General features: G+C 35.6%; 1 protein-coding gene across 1 annotated transcript in view; it reads right to left on the bottom strand.

Annotated features, from left to right (window-relative positions):
* Positions 1 to 18,057, bottom strand: part of LOC135212193 (uncharacterized) — a 236,110-nt gene that overhangs the window by 138,185 nt on the left and 79,868 nt on the right. The window contains exons 8-11 of the mRNA XM_064245638.1: positions 11,068 to 11,209; positions 5,154 to 5,290; positions 2,223 to 2,371; positions 1,908 to 1,988 (exon numbers count right to left, since the gene is read on the bottom strand). Of these exons, the coding sequence (XP_064101708.1) occupies positions 1,908 to 1,988; positions 2,223 to 2,371; positions 5,154 to 5,290; positions 11,068 to 11,209 (509 nt within the window). The remainder of the gene's footprint in view (positions 1 to 1,907; positions 1,989 to 2,222; positions 2,372 to 5,153; positions 5,291 to 11,067; positions 11,210 to 18,057) is intronic.

The following is an 18,057-nucleotide window of genomic DNA, read 5'->3' as shown; positions in this document are numbered from 1 at the left end:
GCTGAAGAGCGAGTTAGAGGAAATGAGAGGAATGCTAAGGAGTGCGAAAGTGGAAATGAAAGAAGTGAAAGGAGCAGAAGAGAGAATGGTTGAGGAAATGGACGAAAAATTCGGAGTAATGATAATTGCAGTGCAGGAGGTGATGAAGGGGTTCATGGGAGAGGCAGCTGTAGGAGGTAGGCCTACTGGGTCTTGTGATGGGCCAGGAGTGGTAAACAAAGGGGATGAGCGAGTGGATGAGACTACGAGTGACGAAGGTGATTTGGTTGTGATAAGTAAGGTAAAAAAAGGGTAAGACACAGGATAAGGATAAACCTGAGGAAAAGAAAAAGACTATGGGAAAGAAGGCTAGTAAGGATGATGGACAGGATGAGACTAGGACTGATACATTGGGGAAAGGGCTGAGAGTGATTTAGATAGTGGTGAGTGGAAACAGGCTGGTAGAAAGAAAGGTAAGAAGAGCGTAATCAAGAGTATGGATGTGAGTATGGAAGTTGATTCGCTGTATTCGGACGAGGTTAAGAGGGATCATAATGGAAGTAGCGAAAGTGAGAGTGAGAGTGAGCGGGAAGTACGAAAGGCTGTATATATGAGAGAGATACCTAGATGTGCACAATACGAGGAATATGGTAGTAGGGACATAGGGGACTTTTTTAAGGAATATGAGAGGTATTGAGGCAAAGTATGGGGATAACAAGAGAGTCTGGGCAAGAGAGTTGGGTAGCTTTTTGACAGGATTTTTGTTGAGTATGTATGGGGTAATGATGAGTGTGGGGACTGTGCCTTATGAGAGTGTGAAAGCCAGGATTGTGGAACAGACAAAGAGGATAAAGAGTAGTGTTAGATATAGGAGAAAACATGGTTTTGATGAGGCAAGAATGAATGTTGGAGAGTCGTTGTCGATGTATGAGTGCAGCTTGGAAACATTAGCCAGGAAAAAGTTTGGGGACAAAGGGATAAATGAGTGTAGAGTTAGTGAGGAAGTTGTTGGCAACTGTCCCTGAGAGTGTGTATGAGTTTGTAAATCTGAAACGTAAGGAGAAAATGTGATGGATGAATGAAAGGTTGACGTGGAACGACATTTTGGAAATAGTAGAGGATTATGAGTTGGATAGGTGTATGAAAGAGAGTAGAAGTGTTAGTGTTAGGAATGAGGTAGCTGAGGTTATACCAGAGTTTAAGAGCTATAGGGAGGCAGTTTAATTAGATATTGGCAGATGAACTTAGCATTCCACACAATTGCAAAGTAACATTCTGACTTAAACTAACATCTCCTTTTGTTATATAGCCCAAAAAAATAAATTATTTACAATACCATTTCTAGAATGCAAAATTCCAAAGTACAAAAATATTGTCTACCCTACCTGATAATAACTTACACACGTGGGAAAAGTGGAAATCCTTTATTGATAAAGAATGGCTAAGCCAACAAACTCCTTTAATATACCACAAGAGAGATATGTAAAGGTAGACTTATCAAAATAATAAACTTATTTTTTCTAAGTGGGATTTTGACCTTCTGTCTTATTGTAAAGTAGTGATTTTGGACTAATTATCACTTTTCCAATACCACATAAGAAAATGAATAGCTTAGTAATAAACCCATGAGAATACAAGCACTCCATGGCACAAATATTTGTCAGCACTATCTCCCTATATGATACAGAAGAAAATTCCAAGTTCCAGGGATTACTATGGCAATACAGGTATTACAATATCTTAATGTTTTTCTAGTTGTAGTTACGGGAAAATTTTAGGATAAGTTAATAAAATTATATATGCTCAGTCTCTGTTTGTCTAGATGTAGTGTGCTTCCTTTAAAAACTCATAAAATAGAATTTTACGAAAATAAAGGACTGCTAGGTAATACAACACTAGAAATTAATGTTACAGTATACTGTACTTACTTCTGAACTGTGGATCATATTGGTTCTCCATGAAGCAGGTTGGTTGCAAAATGGGGAAATCATGTCGAGGTAAATTCATCCCTGCAAGAAAGTAATATATCCATCAATGCATTAATGGCACTTATGTAACAAAAGAACTTTGAAGGAGGAACACTTAAGAAATAATTCTTCTTTTGCCTCTGAAATTTTTAATAAATGGAAGAAAGAGCATATTTTCAAAGTGAAATTTCTAATATATAAATGGAAGAAACTGTATATCTTTAAATTAAAGATTGTAATATATTGGTGAAGATAATTACTAGTTCCTTTACTAACCGATGTTGCTTTTCGTTGTTTCACAGATGTAGCGGTATGAGTAGGTAGTTCCACAAGTCCTACTTTCCAAACGTCCTCCTAAGTTCAGCATCGTACAAACGCTTCCGACTACTGTATTGTTGACTTCCCAAAGTCCACCCAACAGAGAACTGAAGGATAATTCTATATGAAATATCAACATTTAGCAAAGTTGAATAGTGTTAGATCCCATCCATGTAGTTTATCATGAACAAACTTGCAGTTCATAGCAGTGAAAAACTCGTCATGACAAAAATTTTCTTACTGCTAAACTTGTCAAGACAAAAATTTTCTCAACTCAAAAATATCATCAATAATTTGCCCTTAAAAGCTTTAACATCATATGAGAAATCCACGTGGCCTAAGAATCTCCCTCTGAGTCTATAAGTCCAGCTAAAGTTTTTATTGAAGTCATGAAGACAAATCCACATCGCAATAAATTAACCCAGTGACCTTCTGTCCATAAGAGCAAATACCTTCATCCTAATATACAGCAAAAAAGCCTAATACTCAAACATAAAAAACACTAATTCATGTTGGACATTAAAAGTTTAGAAAGTAATACTAAAACTAAATTCATTTACACGTTGTATGTTTTAAAATATTTTCTCCATTTTTCCATGCCGACCTTTATGAGCCATTAAAATTACAGATGCATGCATATAATTGTCCTTTGTAGGAGAAATTTCATGCTAAACCTAAAAAATTATGTAACACAGGGACTGTATTTAGAAATTAAAAATAAAAAAAAACTGATGGCAATGGTATTGGCACTTCAAGAGTTTATAGTTTACTTCTAAAAAATCCTATTAGCAATGCACTAATCACAACCATGTATTAAAAGAAATTAAAGCTGCACTTCAGATTCCAGTAACATTATGTTACAGTAAAATCTTATTATCTGGCATGCAATCCTTTAGAAACCCTTAAGTTATGAAATTTCATAAAGTTGTATTCCTGGCCCCAATTTGGTTCTCCCCTTGGATTTTTAAATAGGTCTCTAAGATTTTATAGACTTTTATGCCAGCGTCATATCTTTGTGGATGAGCGTAAGTTTAGCAATATACAGTGCCTGTTTCAAAGAGTGGTATATCTGCAGACTTGTGGAACCTATAGGATTGTCAGCTGATAATAATCAATAGGTGCCGAGATGCACTTTTTGATTTTAATTCAAATAGCTTTTAGTGGTACTTTCGATTCAGTAAATAACAAGGCACTTATTCACAAACTTCAGAGACTTAAGAGTGGTTGGATATGATTTACCATTGCTTAATGATTTCCTCAAAAAGTTGCTGTTGATGTGATCTTCAGCAAACTAAGACCTATTGTGTATAGAATTCCACAGGGTAGTGCTCAATGTCTGCTCTCATTTTTAGCACATACAAGTGATATAATTGTTGGACTGGAAGAGAAGTTCGTTCAGTGTTCCAATGACGCAACATTTGTGGCTGTAGTAAAATCTCAACTTACGAAAAATGAAGCTACCCTTAGTCTCAATTGTTACATGGAACAGACTAGGCAATGGTGTAGCCAGTGGGGTATGAGTCCGAACTCCAGCAGAACAAAAACACTATTCATTTATAGATTTCGCACAGATTTTCACCCCATCCTCCCCTTCAGGTGGATGGGACTCTTACTAAACTTGTCTGAAGCTTTAAATACAATTGTTGTTACTTCTGACCCACACTTACTTCTGAGAAACTTCTAATGAGTGTTATCAAATGCCGTATGGAAGTTAGGTATTGAACAAAAGGCTTCATATATTTACAACAGTGATAAAAATCAACACAACCTGTTTTAGGTCATTTGTCCTTCCTCTACGAATGTCTGCTTCTGCCGGAGATTTCTTTTAGATAGAACACCAATAGCTAAGGGAATTCTCACCCATCACTGGGTATTACATATTCAACATCTTGAAGTGTACCTAGAAGCCACAGCAATCCGGCACTAAAAGTACCAGCATCATCAACGTGTAATGTAATTAGAAAAATGTTAACTAAAAATAACTCCCAATATCTGAAGTACAGTAATGTTGAAAGCTTACCTGTTTAGTATTACAATTAAACCAGCTTTAACATAATAATTAAACCTCCCTCCTTAGACAGTTTTCATATCAGTAAATTCTCTCACAATGCATTAGCATAAAATTCATAAAATTCGAACATAAAAAAGACTAAGGAAGAATAAATGGCAGGAAAGAATCCTGAAAACTTCAAAGAAAACTGACACACACACAACTATTGATAAGAGTCAAGGGAGAACACAGTGTTTGGCGAGTTCTCATCCATCGCAGACAATTGCTTTACAGTTCTGGTTCAAACAGCTATTTATCACTTGGTTGTGCTTCCCTTAATTAAACATATGAGTAACGTTCAGATAAATGAAAAAAAAATGTAAATGATACAGAAGAATTGTAGTATTATTCCTTGATAGTCAGTCAAGTTATTTTTTTTTACTTTATATAATCAGCTGCTGGTTTTTACCCATTTTTATTTGCGTTTGCATACAGTTTTATAAATGTAATGCATTACAATATTTAAATTGCATATTTGACTAAACGAATGCCTCATGAACAAAATATCTATCACATTCTTCCCTTTAACTACAAATTACTGATAGCCAAATCAAGCTAGGCATCCTGAAGCTTAGCTGCTGAAATACAAGTTTACAAATTCGTGAAAATCAATTAATCAGCATCTCAACAATTAAAAAGGACGCACTCCTTTAATAATTGATAGCCAACTTGAAACCTGTGCTACGCTTGCTTAAAATGTGCCCTTATTTGCCCATCAGAGCTTCTTTTTCACATAACTCTACGTTAAGAATTTATTCACAGCACTCAGCCAGCAAAGTTTATACACACTCTTGTGCATTACAATGTACTATACAAAAGTGCAGTGCAATCAGACTCACCCATTGGAGGGGTATGCTAAGTTTTCATTATTCGAGAGGATCCACATTCCTATGGTAGTATTAAATTGTCCTCCCATCCAGTATGGAATTCCTCCAGATGTTATTGGCTCGTACCCTTTTTCACTCAGCTCATTAACCTTGAAACAAATAAATCAATTCAGGTAATAATGCATTTCTATTGTTTAATACTACAATGTCAATTATCCTACACGATTTTGGCGCTTATAAAGACATTTTTATGGAAGTTAAAGTTTTAAATTGGCTTAAAGAAAAAAAAAAGCATGCACACACACACACACCAAAAGAATGGCTAAGTAGCTGTGAAATTAACAAAAAATGAGAACAGCAGCCATAAGATGGTTCAAGTAGCACAACCTTAATATTAAACAAGATCATTTCTTTTAATGGCAGGTGTGGAACATAAGACCTTTAGTCTTATGTTCGTACTACATATTACAGAATAAAACTTAATAAAGCAAATTTTTAAAATCAATTTATATTTTTCATAACTAACAAACCTTCGGTCTCAACATTAGGATAAATCTTCTAGTGCCAGCTAGAAAACTGGTAAAGCTAGCATAAAATTGTGCATGCAAGGAACTACCATGTGGGATCTCCCACAATCCCTTCTGCATCTCATGACCGCACTAGATACTTTTTTACCGCCTTTAAAGAGGAAGTGCTTTGCTCTCAGTCCTTTTTAAAGCCAGTTTAGTTTTCCAGCATTTCACTTCTTTGTGTGTTTCAGTGTGTTTTTCCAGTGGATTGTACGAGTTTCGGGATATGACGGATCTTTTAACTCCCGGCTAAGGTTTCTTAGGGATCTCGCAAGAAACAGAGGAAATGCATGGGTATTAGTGGATTCCCTTGTTCGAGATTCTTAACATCAGTGCTCAGAGATCCACATCCAACATATTACAGTGGTATAAACTGGAAGATCAATCAACTCTGAAATCTTGCATACAGAGTACATCAGAACAGATGAACTAAACAGATGCTGGTTACCTTTCCAAGTGGAGGGATGGTGGGTTGCCATCAGGTGTTCTCTGACATGTGTTCCTACAGTTCATAGTTTGATGTTGCAAAGGAAGGCTATTGGTACAATCATAGTCAGTCTTGATGAGTTCTACAGCTATAAAAACCATATTACGGTATTTACTACTTAGTTACATCAGACACTTGATCTTCTAGCAGTGTAAATACAGTGTTATTGCTGTTCAATACTAGTGATAATATGAGGCATCAGAGATGGTTATGATAATACATCCATACAGCTTCAGGTCAGTGATTTTTTTATATAAAACAAAGGTAAGTAAATTAGGATTGGAAGAACAATGGTCAAGTATAGGCCTAAACAAAAAAATTAACAATTAGTCTATAAATGAGCAAAAAATATAGATTAATTAGTCTATAATTGAGCAAATGTTCAGCACACAAGTTAATGCCTGTATAAGAAATGTAGTAATTAAAAAAGTAAGGTCTACACCTAAACTGTAATTGTTATGAAAATTGTTTACATACATTTCTTGTTCTACCTTATTCCAAATACCAAATTTGAAACTGTTGACCAGATATTAGGATGTTATAAATCAATCCTGAAAACTTACATATAAAGTATACCAGAACAGATGTAAAGAAATAGATACTAGTTATCGTCCTCAACCATCACTTGTTCATCACTCCCTTTTAGTTTTCAGTAAAAGAAAACTATTGAGATGGCTACTTATCTGTCCATCCGCACTTAAATCTTAAAAAGTGCTGAAGTTACAGGACTGCATGTTGGGATGTTGATTATCCACCTCCAATCATCAAAACATACCAAACCGCAGCCATCAAGCTTCAGTCGTTTTATTTTATTTAACGTTAAATTTAGTTCGCCCTCTGGGCCGTGGCTGAGTTTCAATGGCCACAGCTAAGAGTTCCATACAGCATTATACACTGTACAGAAAACTCAACTGTGACAAGAAACTTCAGCGCATCTTGTACTTGTTCATAATCATACACACACTGTAGGCACCCTCACTATAAGACTTCAGTTCTTTCTGTAAAATACTTAAAATATACTCATTCTAAATTACAATACAAGGTGCAAATGTGCAATTGGCATTGAAGGTAAAAATATGGTACTGAGATGGTTATGTATGAATTTTTTGGTTAAATGCAAGATAACATAATGACAATAACACACTAAGCTGAGTCAGTGTGACTCAACTTTAAGGGACCCTAGCAAGCAGAAATTTAGAAACACACAAAATGGAATGAAATTCAGGGAAGAGGAAGAGGGTAGATGACTGAAGCTTGCTTTGGACGTGCCCAGTCATATCCAGGAGGCATACTTCCCTGCTAATATATGTAGTACTTGTAAAACACTATGCCAGATAATTAACATTTGAATGTAAAGCCATGAGCATGTCTTTTTTTGTGACTTCCAATAATGCTGAGATAGAGGATCCTTCTTGTAGTTTTAGGTAAGTTGGCCTTACTTCAGCATGGGTGCTTGTTTCTTGACCAGCCAGTAATAATTAATTTTAGCTAATGTCATTAGCTTTGAGGTTAAGGGAATCGGCTTCATCCCCCCATTAGTGTTATTAAATTAAGAAGGATGGCCATCTGCAGTTCTTGAGCATGGCTGAGCCTAATTCACCAAGGATTATGTGGAAACATGACCGAAAACAGTTTAAATCTGAACAAAGTCCTAAAGATAATTTTAGTCCTAACACCACTCCAGAGACTCATTACAGGCAGCTTTACAAATGCTGCTACTTTGTACCAAGTTCTTTCAAAAACTAAAGAAAAAAAGAACAGCTTCACTTGACACTACTGGATAAGACTACTAGATAAAAAGGTTTTACAGTGTTCCTCCTGTATTCACAGGGGGTGCGTACTAGACAGTCCCCCCCCCCCCCCCCCCGCCCCCCCCCCCCCCCGAATAGCATGAATTAGCAAATAGTTGAAAACACCTATAAAAACGGTTAAAACTGCCTATTTTGTAAGTTAAAACTCAAGAAAAAGCCACTAAAAAATTTTGTTTATACCCAATTTTTTAATAGTTTTATCACAGGAATTTGTGGATATTTCTCATAAGAAAATACCGTGAATAGGCGAATTTTCCACGAATTACACACACACTCTCTCTCTCTCTCTCTCTCTCTCTCTCTCTCTCTCTCTCTCTCTCTCTCTCTCTTTCGGAAAACCACAAACACAAATGTACATTACACGATCTTAACAGCGACACCCACCACCAAACTCTCTCTCTCTCTCTCTCTCTCTCTCTCTCTCTCTCTCTCTCTCTCTCTCTCTCTCTCTCTCTCTCGCAACCCTCGAATATGTTGTCAAATGCAACAAAAGATCGTTCCTCCATAATTTGACTTCCTAAAGACATACCTTAATAGAAAAAAAATTTCCGGAGGATGCTGACCGTTAGTGCTAAAATTCTATATCTTAATGATTAGTACTGTCCAGACGGCCAACGAAGAATTGGCGTAGTTTCTTAATTCATTGTTCGTTATGGAAATATTGCCATATGCAGGTGCCAGATTATTCAATTAACAATAATTAAATTTCCTTTCATAGGTGCTATACTTGAAGTAAATTACGTTAGAACTGAGTAGACTTATCCAACGTATTAAAGATAATTATTTTGCAAAGTAAGGAAAATATATACCGATGGGTCTACGATTTCTAATTTTATTCTCAACTTTAGCTTCGGGACAGCATACCGAAGATTTTGAAGTTGGCTTTGCTGCCGCTCGAGTCTTGACTCAACATATCGTACTGCACTGGGGTGTTGTCATTTCGCCTCCTACAGCCGATAAATAATACATCAAGGCGTTAACATTCTTTGAAAACGATGTTTAGTTAAACTAATTTTGTCTTTTGATCAATAAAATAATTTGCATGACACATTTAGTGGGCCTAAATTGGACTTCTGATTTTCCCACATGATCAGCCTGGGTCTATTTTTCAGATACGTAATATTAATGAATTTATATATATATATATATATTATATATATATATATATATATATATATATATATATATATATATATATTAATCGGCTTTATTTGACTATTCCCGTTATTCTTGTTTTATTAGCCATGTTCGCCTTTCTTCTTATCCTTTTCATAATTGCTTAACATAATTAATTCAGACCTAGCTATTCAAAGTCAAAAAGCAATCATAAAAAAATCAAACGAATATAATTCAGTCTTATTTTTTATCGAATTCCTTGCATATCATCCTGTTTCATTTGGACACCTTGGAAAGCTGTGGGAGTCAAAACTGACGAATACATTAAGAAAGGCTTACTTTCCTCAAAGCTTTCTTAGGTTGATCTTTCTGTAGCTATATATTAATTTCTTCTAAATAGAAATTAATTCAAATTAGTTTCACATGTATACCTACTAGACCTACTACCACAAGCAAATTATAAGTAGCTGAAAGGATAAGAAATATGAATGGTGACGTTCTCGTTTAAGTCTATTTCATATGTTTTTTTTTTTTCCAAGAAAAACTACTGCTTTAATCAAGGGTTACTCTTTGACGGCTATAGGGTGTAACACGTGTGAATGCACGTATTTTGTGGAATGAAAAATAAAGTTTCTTTGAACAGAAAATATTTTATAAACATGCATTTTAAGGCGTCCGTTGTCGGTGCGGGGAATTTTAAAATGACCGTTATCATTAGTGATGCTTTCACGAGATATGGAGTTCGTAGTGAGAAGTCGGATCTAGTCGCCTGAGATGTAGAAGAGAGCGGAGGTGGCGTATAGGAGTGATGGAAGGATTACGCCGATGTTAATAAAGTATCTCCCAGTAAAATGTATTCTTTAGGTTTTGAAGAAAAAAATGCATGCATCATTGAAACAGTTTCCCTTCCTATCCATGGTATTCTCTGGACACCAATAAAAAACACAGCAAAAAGAGTAAGCCTAACTGAATCTCTCATCCATCAAAGATAAGTTTGCTTATTCATTAGACAACTATCAAAGACTTCAGGTGTAGATTTAAAAATCTCTTCCTCTCCATCTAAAGTATTCATCAGACGCCAGTCATAAGCGTAGAGCTAGTTATGATTCCTGGTTCAGCAATGTCGTGACGAGGCACTAGAATTCAAAGTTCACAAATGAATGTTGCTCAGCAACATTTACACTACTGTATTGTCTTGCTCTCATATGGTGCTTCGAGGTATTCCACCCCTAGGCCCATGTTCTAAATTTTGCCGTTCTTTAAACAATTTTATTCATCTATGTATGATTCTCTCCGGATTATTAAGCTTTCTTGATATCTCTCCAACAGGAACTTGCACCGAATGCAGTGCAATAATTCTCTCGCTCATCGAGGGATGTTTCTTAAACCGATAAATGACACATTGACATTAGATTCCCGTGCACATAACATCAAAAGCAATAGAGTGAGGTCGCCTGGTTCACACTATTAAGATATCGTTTTTTTCTTTTAAATTTGATAGCATTTTGTGAGATTCCAATGTTTTCTGTAAAATTTAACAAATGGAATAGTTCAACTACCTTCAACTTAATATTGAAATGATAATTTAAGGACAATGTTTATGCGATACTACTAGTGATAGGTGTCTCCTATCTACTTGGTAATGTATATCTATGGTTGTGATATGACGTTTTTTATCACTTCGTTTCGTTCACGTCAATTTTGCTATATGGAAAATAGTTTTACACAATAACATAACATAATGTTCTAAAGATATCAGTGACTGTTTTTAACGTCATTTCACATGATTCCTTCCATCTTTGAAAAGAAAAATAGATAAATAAGGCATGAATCGTGCGTAAGGCAGGTGAACGAAAAATTATGAAACTCTGCCACGAGTTTTTTGGCCGACAGTACATTACATCTAAACAGATTAGCTGTGAAAAGAAATATATTGTACATACCAGCACTGATTGGTTGAATGACCAAGATAGCAGGGAGGAGTAATAACCACAATATAATGCAGCTACACTATAATACCGTTGTTCACCAGAAATTCTATAGCAGCTGTTTCCTCTATTCAGGAATCCCATGGGGCAGTCCCACCTAAAAGAAATTTAATCAGGTCACATTTATCCAGTTTGAGAGTGAGAAAACAAACACACACACAGAAATTCAAGACCTCACGGATGAAATCCTTACATACACAAGGTATGAAGCTCCCATATATCTCTGTTAGGCCCCGTCCACACGGTCGAGCTTTGGTCGACGAACTTTGTCCGATGTGACGTCAGAAGCGGAGAAACAGCGAGAAAAGTCAGAACTTTGCCGCGGTTTCTCCGCTTCTGACGTCACATCGAACAAAGTTCGTCGAGCAAAGCTCGGCCGTTTGGACGGGTCCTTACTATATTGCACTTGGTATTTTGTAAATTCATGTACAACACTTTCAGTGATTAGGGTATCAGTTGATAGAGAATACATAAATCTCTTACAAAAAATGATTAATAAATTCAAACAAGTACTTCCCAAATGAAACCACAAAAGAGATAGTACACTCTTCTATTAACTAAACAGGACTAAGTAAAAATTTAAATCTTTAAAAAAATTATGCTATCATTACAAATCAAACACTTTTGCATAACTATTCATATATCTGCATGAATTTAAAGTCCTCTATAGCAAGAAGAAAAGAGTACATTGACTAAGATTTGCTGTTAGTAAATGGCACTATACATAGGGTCACTCAGGTCCTCCAATTGCAAACCGGATCACTTAATGTTTAGTCTAAACCCAAACAGAGTATGAAATGAGCATAGACCGACTGATTTAGGCTTCTCTGAAAATGAACCTGATAGGGAGATTGAGCTTCTGGCAAAAAAAAAAAAAAAAAAAAAAAAAAAACAGCATCTGCTAGAAACTGGTAAAATCTTGTGGAAAAGAAAAGTGTGGATCCCAAAACAGATCTCAAGACTAACAAGTTGATCAGAACTGAACATGAACCTAGTTAATGCTATAATTATTGTAACCTCTATAAAAAATAACTTAAGGACAAATTATAGCACACTAATTCACTCTAGGAGGAACATCAATGGATGACCAAAAGATTTCTGTACCCAGTGAGAGAGTAGAAATGGATTCTGAAGATAATAAGTTCCTAAAACTCTTGACCTATCAACATTATAGGTCCTTCAGACAAATGTCTAAAAAAATGCATAATCTTTCAAAAATAAAGCTAGAGAAAGACTAGTAATCTAGCAAACCAAACCAATATACATAGAACAAAGTCAAATGAATCCAGACCTTTGCATAAACCATAGATCACGAATACCTAAGGTTAAACCATAATTGATACATTTAAAATGCACATACACACTGCAAAAAATGTATTACAAGCTCAAGCACAAAGGGAAAAATACAGGTTACCAAAGACAAGCACTTAGAAAATTGACATCCATAAACTGACGAAAACAAACAGGACTCATACAAGATTGGCAAGATATATCTAATCTTGAGTAACTTAAAGGGAATAATCCACAAGCCACCCATCAAAATAGTCTAGTTAGCAATGGAACTCCATTGACCAAAGCATTATGAAAAAAATAAAACAAAAATTAAAATGAGTGTATGGCATCACAAGGTTCTAAAAGTAAGACTGTAAGATGACATGGAGAGACACACAGAATTGCCTGGTGGAAATGAAGCCTTTGTCTGTGAAGTGTACTGTAAGGGATTGAGGTAATATGAAATAAGTAATGGGTTTGTGATGAAACAAAACACTTCAGAAAATACCCAAATAACAAAATATCCTCATATTCAATGATGAAGAATCACTGAAGCTATTGACAGATGAATGAAAGGAAGTTTGCAGTGTCAGGCAATCAAAGGCTGCAAATACGGGGTGATGTGTCTCTGGAGCAATAAAGTAATTTTGAATCAGTTATTGATGGTTTACATTTGATTCAAATCTGCTACAAACATATCACTATAGTGACTTTTTAATTTTCATACTGTGTGAAATATAAATCTAAGTGAGTATTTCACAAGTATAACACTTTGCAGTTGCTTTGATAGTTCATCTAATAACTTGTTTATTGTGGGACAGGTTGTTTTTCATTATTGTATGTATGGTATGTAATACTTTCAATATCAGGATCGGGCTGGATGTCCTGACAACTTTATCAGTCAAGTTTGGTAGTGATTATGCTATCTGTCTGCTGTTCATCGGAGACGTTGAACTTGTGTAAAAAACGTCAGATATTTGGCATTCCTTCATTACAACGAATTAGTCGCATTAATAACTTCTTTAACAAACCTGGAGTTTTGCTTCTCTGAGGTCATAACTGGCATTTATATAGCATTAGATAAGTAGGCTAGTCCAGTTGTCACAAGACCCAGAAGGAACCTGGTATAGAAAATTGGTCTCATTGTATTTTCAAATCAGTTTCATTTCCTCTATGACGAGGATACAAGTCTTTGTAAAGCTAATAGGTTTCAAGTATACATAGTCTTATCCAGAATTAAGACATGAATAATTCGTTTATTTAATAAATCTAACCAATGAATGAATAAAACACACTAAGTTGGATAGAAATACATAGTAGGCAACCAGTTTAAGGTTTCTGGAAATCAAGGAGGACTGAATTGCTGTTGGGAAGTTCTGATGCCACATGTTTCTGATGAAAAGCTTATATCGTAAGATGCTGGGATATTGGCGGTCCTCTGCTGTGACTGGGGCTGGTTATTCGTCCTAATTCTCCTTGTCTTTCAGTGTTTGGTGTCTTTCATTACTGTTCGGTTTTGCTTGATTTTCTAGTTTCCATCTTATGTTGCGTGCTATTACTCCAGGAATGGTGCTTTGTTCAGTGGTCGTACATATGGTCATACGCTCTTTATTTATACTCTCACACTCATGGAGAGAGAGAGAGAGAGAGAGAGAAGAGAGAGAGAGAGAAGAATCAACCAGCTGGACACCAAATGTCACCCAGAAAGGAAATGAGATGAAAAACCAACCTGGCACTTGAGTGAGCCATTATACAAATCACACTTGGGGGGGGGGGGAGGGGGGGGATTGTGGCACCACAGAATCCCACCAACCTCCATGATCAGTACAACTACTCTTGATGGTATTTGGTGAGAGAGAGAGAGAGAGAGAGAGAGAGAGAGAGAGAGAGAGAGAGATGGTAAATGCATGATGTTCCATAACTATCATATGCATATGTAATCTGTAACCATGCACATAATGTGCTAAAACATTGTTACGTTAATATGGTACTGACAAATGCACAGGCTTGTCTGTTGTAATGGATCGCTCAAAAGTCAGGTTGGTTATCCTTCTCATTTCTTTTGCTTGATGACAAAACATCACGGCACCCTACAACGGACAAACCTGTGGGGCCCCCACCTGCAGAATTCCACCAACCTCCGCAATAAAACTAACCTTGGTGTAACACACAGAGAGAGAGAGAGAGAGAGAGATAGAGAGAGAGAGAGGAGAGAGAGAGAGAGTAATTAACCAACTAGTACCAAATGTCAACGAAAATGAGGAAGAAATGATGCAAATCACCAACCATGTGGCACACCTGTGGGTGACACACCAGAGAGAGAGAGAGAGATACATCATAGTAAACCAATTGGCACCAAACATCCATGAGGCCCAAGATACTCCTGTGAGGGACACATCAGCAGAATCCAACCAACCCTCAACGGAGAAGGGCCCAATGTTGTACAATGAGAGGTGTACATCATATTGACCAAATACAAATGAACCCATCTACACTTCAGCCACCTTTAAACCCCAACTGCATTATATATACCAGTATGACTACGAGTTTTCTTTCTCATCGTAATAAGCTAACAACAACAACAAAATAAATATCTTTCTGTGTCCTTTGGAAATTTGTTATATCAATTATCTCCCTAACAATAATAGTAATGATAGTCTAGGTAAAAACTATACCATTACCACAGAGAGGGTGATTGCACATTTTACTTTTTTATCTTATTTTTTCTATTATCTCTTTTCCACCTTTTGCAATTAGAGTAGTTATAGAAAGGGACTGATTGAAATAAAAATATAAACAAATTGGAAAACTATAAGAACATATGCTTAAATAATTAAACTGTACATATGTGATTTATAAACAACGAAGAAGATTAAATGCAACAGACGAACTTACTGCATGAGCAAGTTACCACACCTAGGTACTGAATGTTTTCGCGAAGACTGAACAACCAACTTTGCAGTTATGCAGTTACTTTAGTGACTTATGTTGTTATCACTTAATCAAATTCCTCAAGATTTGTGTCTAGCATGAGCATGTTTTTCTCTTGAAGCTTAGAAGCTACACATTTCAAATGATAAAATCTGCATCAAAATTTTTTAAATTGTGTTGAAAGAAAAACATAATTAGAATATTAGATTAACCTAACTGCCCCAGATATAACATTATAGGAATGGCAGACATCAAAAGAAAAAATTACAAAACCAATTCTGTTTAGTATACCTTTCTTTGCCATGCACAAAGGCTGTACGCCAGCTGAGTTACTGCAGGTGGTTGCATAAATATTTGAAGCATAAAGGTAGAAGCAATTACCAGCTGTTGATGTCAAAGTGATACCTCTCATCATTGTTCCATCAGAAAACTGATACATACCGTCCTGAAAGTGGATAAGAATAGTGGTTATTAACATCTCTGTAATGAAAGCCTTGACATAATTATCTCTGTAATGAAAGCCTTGACATTATTAAGTCCAGGAGTGACTACGTTGCAGTACTACATATTGAAAATAACAGAAATTCATAAATGTTTACAATCCTAAAAATGCAAACTGAGAATGACAATTTCGTATGATGAACTTCAATTGGGGATAAATAGATCTAGAGGAAGAAAGGTTTTCTTGAAACAATTATTAGTACCAAAAAATATAATTTACAACAAGAAAAATATTAATTAATGAATTAATACCAGGCAAATGAGCCCTCAAGGTACAAAGGCATAAGAATGGAATAGTACCATTGTAATCAACTTCAAAATGAAAAATCCTTATATACAATCATAACTTTGTTAAACAATATTAATCTTTTTTAAAACAAACATTCCAGTTAACGCCCCATCTAGTATTCACAATTCCAGGTTCATGGCTTTACCTATTGCAGATTTTTCTGTGGAACGTACATATGTAGTATATGTAATGTTATTCACGTAAAATTAGCATATTTGCTGTATTTTCAGAGAGAAATACTCACTAATTACTGTATTCCTTTATCATTTTCTGATTAAATACATTTTTTCATGATAACACTATTAAAAAAAAAATCAGATACTACTATGTATAAGCACTTTTAGGGGGGTGTCAAGTATTCGTGGATTTTAGCTATTCGTGGGGGTTTATGGTACACAAACCCCGAAGAATACCGGCGGTCGACAGTATACTTCACATTAGCTTTATTGTGTTTGGAATCTCCAGACACCTAGGAAAAATAATCCTCCTAATTGCACAAGGCTAAATATGCATCAGAGTTCTATGTTGCTCCCGACGGCAACTGAGGTAATTGTGTTCTCTGTGTCAGCTGCAAGTAATAAAGAGGTCTGGGAAAGGAGTAACAGACTTGTACTGGAAAATTTGTTTTAAAAAAATTGTTTTTTTTATCACAAATCCACAACTTTACAATTGGTTGAGTAGTTACTTAACTGGGAAGAAAGCTATAACTCCAATAGATACACGTTTGAAAAATGGGGATTTTTGGGCATTAACTCTCTTGATTATCAAAACTAAGTCAAACTATATTGAACAAAATATTTGTTAAGTATTGACAAAAATAGTCTAAAATGAATATGATATGAATAAACTGGTCATTCAGTAGTAAGTGAAATTACAGAAAATGAAGCTGGGGATATATTTAAAACTCTCCAGTTCTGGTGTTTCTTCTCAGTCATTGGAAAATAGCTCTCCAGCAATACTTCATGTAATATCTTTGTTTTATCTAACCCATCTATGCATGCACAGTATTCATTTTGTTTTTAAGCTTCCTTAAGTGTAGTTATAATTATTTAGCATGCAATTTTTGCATAATTTCCACAGCAATGGCAACATGATCCGATGGAAAAGACAGGACAAACATATTTGGGCGCACACGTAAACCTGAAAGCAAGGAGCTACTAAATAAACACTTTCTGAAGACACTCACATTAAAAAGAAAAATAACAGGGTAGAACTTACATAAGTTGTATCCTGCAACATCGACCCACAGATTGATATGGCTATAAACATCGCTGCGGTAATACTGAAAATCATTCACAATCGGTTTTTGTGTAATTTTCACGGATTGTGGCGATTTCTCCTCCCCACATTTTGCAGTAAGAGACTGATGACGGATACGATAATTTGAAGGGAGCTATCATATAACACTCAGATGACCAGCCAAATGACAGGAATCCTGCTGGACAGTGTGGCTCTAAAAAGAAAGTTCAAACATTACTCGATGAGTCTATTATTCAGTAAGATACAGCAACTCATAAACACAAGAGTCTGGTAAATGAAAACTTTTATATACAAATTTTGCTCCATAAATATAAACCACTGCTTTACTACTGTGTATTATTTTAGTTACTGAAAAGTGTTTCCAGTTGGGTTTTGGGCCAAAATGGTGGCCCATTATAGTTTCATGAATAAGGCAAAGTGTAATACATTTAGCCATTTCTTAAGGGTAGGCTCCAGTTTGCACCAGTCTGTAGGGGTGCCAATCGTAAAAATATTTGCCAAAAATACACTAATCAAGACAGGCTAATGAAATTTTCTTTCAGGCATTATTAGCACTATAATAACTCTCCTGTGAGTTTATCATCATACAGGGAAAATAAATGATTTTATGAAAAAAAAAATTGAAAATTAGTGGTCCATTGTACAAGAGTTTAGTTGGCGGTCGGTGGAGAAACTACAGTCTTGAATAGAAA

Source organism: Macrobrachium nipponense, chromosome 40 (genome assembly GCF_015104395.2).
Source record: "Macrobrachium nipponense isolate FS-2020 chromosome 40, ASM1510439v2, whole genome shotgun sequence".
NCBI lineage: Eukaryota > Metazoa > Arthropoda > Malacostraca > Decapoda > Palaemonidae > Macrobrachium > Macrobrachium nipponense.
This window is presented reverse-complemented; position numbering and strand designations above follow the sequence as displayed.